Source organism: Bacidia gigantensis (genome assembly GCF_019456465.1).
Source record: "Bacidia gigantensis strain McMullin 20006 chromosome Unknown contig_283, whole genome shotgun sequence".
In the NCBI taxonomy this organism is placed as follows: domain Eukaryota; kingdom Fungi; phylum Ascomycota; class Lecanoromycetes; order Lecanorales; family Ramalinaceae; genus Bacidia; species Bacidia gigantensis.
Window position 1 is genome coordinate 432,238 of NW_025408607.1, and position 3,863 is coordinate 436,100.

General features: G+C 47.9%; 1 protein-coding gene across 1 annotated transcript; it reads right to left on the reverse strand.

Moving 5' to 3' along the window:
- Window positions 1-1,343: 1,343 nt before the first annotated feature.
- On the reverse strand, window positions 1,344-2,592 carry KY384_008035 (uncharacterized protein; the record flags this gene model as incomplete). Its single annotated transcript, XM_044816524.1, has 3 exons — window positions 1,344-1,692; window positions 1,752-2,474; window positions 2,522-2,592. 3 exons carry the CDS (start codon window positions 2,590-2,592, stop codon window positions 1,344-1,346), a joined length of 1,143 nt encoding a protein of 380 aa, XP_044666574.1.
- Window positions 2,593-3,863: the final 1,271 nt, after the last annotated feature.

The following is a 3,863-nucleotide window of genomic DNA, read 5'->3' on the forward strand; positions in this document are numbered from 1 at the left end:
GCGGATGATGTGAACGCGGGGGCATAGTAGGTCTGTGGGAATAGACTTCAAGGTAATACATATTAGGGCACTTTGGGGAATCCTCTAGAAGGATGGGCAGAGGTTGATACCTATGGGTGTGATAGTGGAAATCGGAAAATTGAGGTGGGACTCGAGTGCTAGAAACGTTGTTTATCGGCTGACAATTGGATCCTAGCGTCTAGGGATGGTTGTTGGACAGGATTCATTGGAGAGAGAATACATTAACGCATGAAACGATTGCTAGGTGAACACAAGGACCCACATTTATATGAATATGTCACCATTGAGATCTCTAGATGCGTGATTCGCAAGAACTTTGATGGCAGCAATAAAGCGCTCTTGGTGGGCTTTGCTTCGCCGCACCGTTCCTATCGATCATCAACTATCCCAATGCACGCTCTCACGGTATTACAGATATCAAAGTGCCAAGAATACTAAAGTCAGCTCTATTATTAGTACCGTCGGCTACGTGCATAAATTTAACCCATGCCATGGCATCCCTAATTTAAAAAGAACACCGTATCGGTATATTTGTAATTTGGGACTCCGACTTCGCCTAGTTGGGGACAATGCAGCAATGCAAATGCTGTTGTCTAAAGATTATAGGAAAACACCTCGATCCTTCTGGAGAGTCCGCGTAGAGCATTGCTAGCCACCGCTTACATTCTTTGCTAGATCCGCTAATTAGTTGTCAATCAATAGGATGAACATACATGAGTGTCTAGACTTGAATGTGCGAACAAATACCATTGGCTGCTCGGCTTTTCACGGCGTCTTATTGCAAATGAAACGACCGTGACCATGGCGCAATGACTAGAATTGAGCTCTCGAAAATCATAGCAAAGGGATCCTCTGACTATGGGTGCAGGATTACAAAAGCTAGCTTTCTCGAAGAAAACGTCATTTTCGCGGTGGCGGTATTAATAGAAGCCAGGATCAGAGCTTGAGAAAGACATGAGGTATTACATTGCTTTAACGTCGCACAAAACATCTGCGGGGCACTTGTTTGGTAAGCTCTGGACGGTGCGCTTTCATCATGCGATGGTAGCATCCAAGCCAAGATGTTCCCACCTCTCATTCTAATTGGCTTCCACCTGTTAGTGGGGTTGTAATATGAGTTGATTACGATTTGTCCTAGACAGCTTGTATCCCTATGTACTTGTTGCTGAACAATGGCTCGCTCCACCTAACACGTAAGCAGTTGCTCACGTGCTACGGTATGTCCATAATAGTCACCTCCACAAGGGATATACTTATGCCTCAATCCTAAAAAGCGCCATTTGTGAAGGTATGGTGAAGCAAGCAGAGGACAAAGCTATGTTTCATGTTGGAATAGCCTTCATGAGCATTCCCAGAATTACGAGGTCTTGTCTGGCGTCTGTTGGAGTGGTCTTTAGAGTCTTTCCAGTAACGACCCAGTCATACACCGCCTTTAGCTCGAGTGCAAAAGGATCTTCATACGTCCGTCGAGTCGTGGACTCTCTATACGATCCGTCTGGCAAAGATTCCTTGATCATCATCGTCGTTGGCAAACTTTTGATGAAGGGGGAATCGAAGCACACTTTGACGGTCTTTGTATCACCGAAAATCTCGATCGAGGCGTCAAATCTTGCAACTTGATCGACACCTGATTCGTATGCGACCGCGAAGCCAGGGTATTGGAAGATTGCACTGTCAAAGTTAATATGTCTTGAAGCGTGTTTACACCGTCTTGAGAATTACTCCAGAACGGTGCGCCGGTAATGGAACAAGGTGAGAATCCTACGACGCCTTTCGGCATACCAATAATCTCTCGCATGGCGCTTAAATCGTGCGAGCCGAGGATGGAGAGCATCTGCCACATCATATCCGTCTCTTTTGTCACCGGGATTCCAAGCTCGGCTTGAAGAGCTTGCTTAATGTCATTGAGTGTCTTTATGCGTAGTGCCTCAGAATCCTCCTCATGATAATCGCTGAATGTTCTGGCATGTGTACCGGATTGTGCCACGAAGACCGAGTTCGGTCCAATGATATCCCGGACGCGAGCATAGCGTATCTGTCCAATACTTCCAACCTCTTTCACAGCGTCAACAAAAGCCGCAGCGTATCTTCTCATGTAGCCAACAAAGACTCTCGAACCGCCTGCAGCCTTATCGGCAGCGATGATACAGTCAGTATCTTGCAAAGTCAGGGCGATTGACTTCTCGATGAAGACGAACTTGTTGGCCTGTAGTGCAAGCACTGCGACGGATGCGTGGAAAGCATGGTTATTTGCGATCAGTACTAGGTCCACTTCCGGCGCATTGCAAACTTCTTCAATGCTTCGGGTCGTCTTGGGTCTTGAGATACCTGCAACCTTAAGCTGGCTGTGTTTCATAGCATCTTCAGAAACATCGTAGAGATATGTGACCTGAAAAAGGTGGGATAAAGAGTTCAACAAGGGCACGTGAATGACTTGAGTTACCATGCCACATCTATGGATAATTAATATTCGTTCCAGTTCCAAAACTCTCTAACTGACCCTATAATGCCCACTCTAATAACGTCGCTACTTGGCGTAGCTTCAGTAGGTGTTATGCTAAACATTTCCATTGTCGAGGACTATTCTAGGGAGAGCCTCGAAGGAGGTTTTAGCTGATAGATTACGTCATATACCAAGCTTTTAGCTGCTGCTCAGGCCGTCGGCTAGGCTAGAATTGGCTAGAACTAGACCCTTGGCCGCGATATGGATGTTCCGATAAGCCAAGACTCGCTTTACATGGCGATGAGATGTGCGACGGAGAAAGGTTGAGTGCGGTCGCAGAAGGTGGCCCGGGATTATAAAGAGGTGAAAAGAGCGCGATGAAAACCTGTGAGAGTACACTGTGATGCGGAGTGGAACGGAGTTAGGGTTGTCAAGGGCAGGGGAAACGGCCAAGCTGGCCACGAGGGCTGAAAAGCAGGGACAAATCACTGAGGCTGGGACTAGAAGTAGGAGCCTACGAGTGACACTGTCAAGCTGTTGAAGTTTGGGGGGAGGTAAAGCAGACAAGCAGGCTGTCTTCATGTAGAGCGAGCAGCTGGTCAAGGGTGCAGGGCTCGATACGTTCTAGCGGAGGAGAGGAGAGATTAACATACATGCGGAGCAGTGAAGTGAAGGTAGGGTTGATATTATACAACGTTCATTTATTCACCATCGTTTTGCCAAGTCCCTTTGCGGAGCTTAGAGGTCCGCTCCGCCCCTCCCCTCAGCCTCAGCTGATTTTAACGACAAGATCCTTCCAAAGCGCAAGTGATGCGCTTCATAGCATCGATGTCATATCGACACTTCATGCTGTTTGCTGCTCAATACCGCCATCAATTTGCTTTGGGACTGCCTAACCTCTCCTCCCACGACCAACAACAGCTTGAGGTCTGATGCCGTTTGCTTGTAGAATGGCCGCCAACCCTATTTGCATCAAGTACGTGAGAATCCGCACCCTATCCGAGCTTTCTATGTTCCCCTCCCTCAGCGCTTGAAAGGCGGGAAAGCCGGCTTCGGCGTGCACAATTCTCTCCATTGGCGCAATCGCTCCGTAGAAGATGATCGTCCTCAACGTCTGGGCGATGCATCACGATGAAAACACATAGAAGGATCCAGAGCATTTCATACCCGAACGCTTCGAGCCTTACCCTGAACTAGCCTCCTCGTATCCTGCATCTAGGAAGTGGGACAAGCGTGACCACTACGGATACGGTGCTGCAAGGGGGATATGTCCCGGTAAGAGGGTCGTGAAAAGGTTGATTCTTACGTGACGCTGATAGTCTGCACTAACTAGGTATTCATCCGGCGGAGCGCAATCTCTTCATTGGTGTTGCGAAGCTTCTCTGGGCTTTCAAGTTCG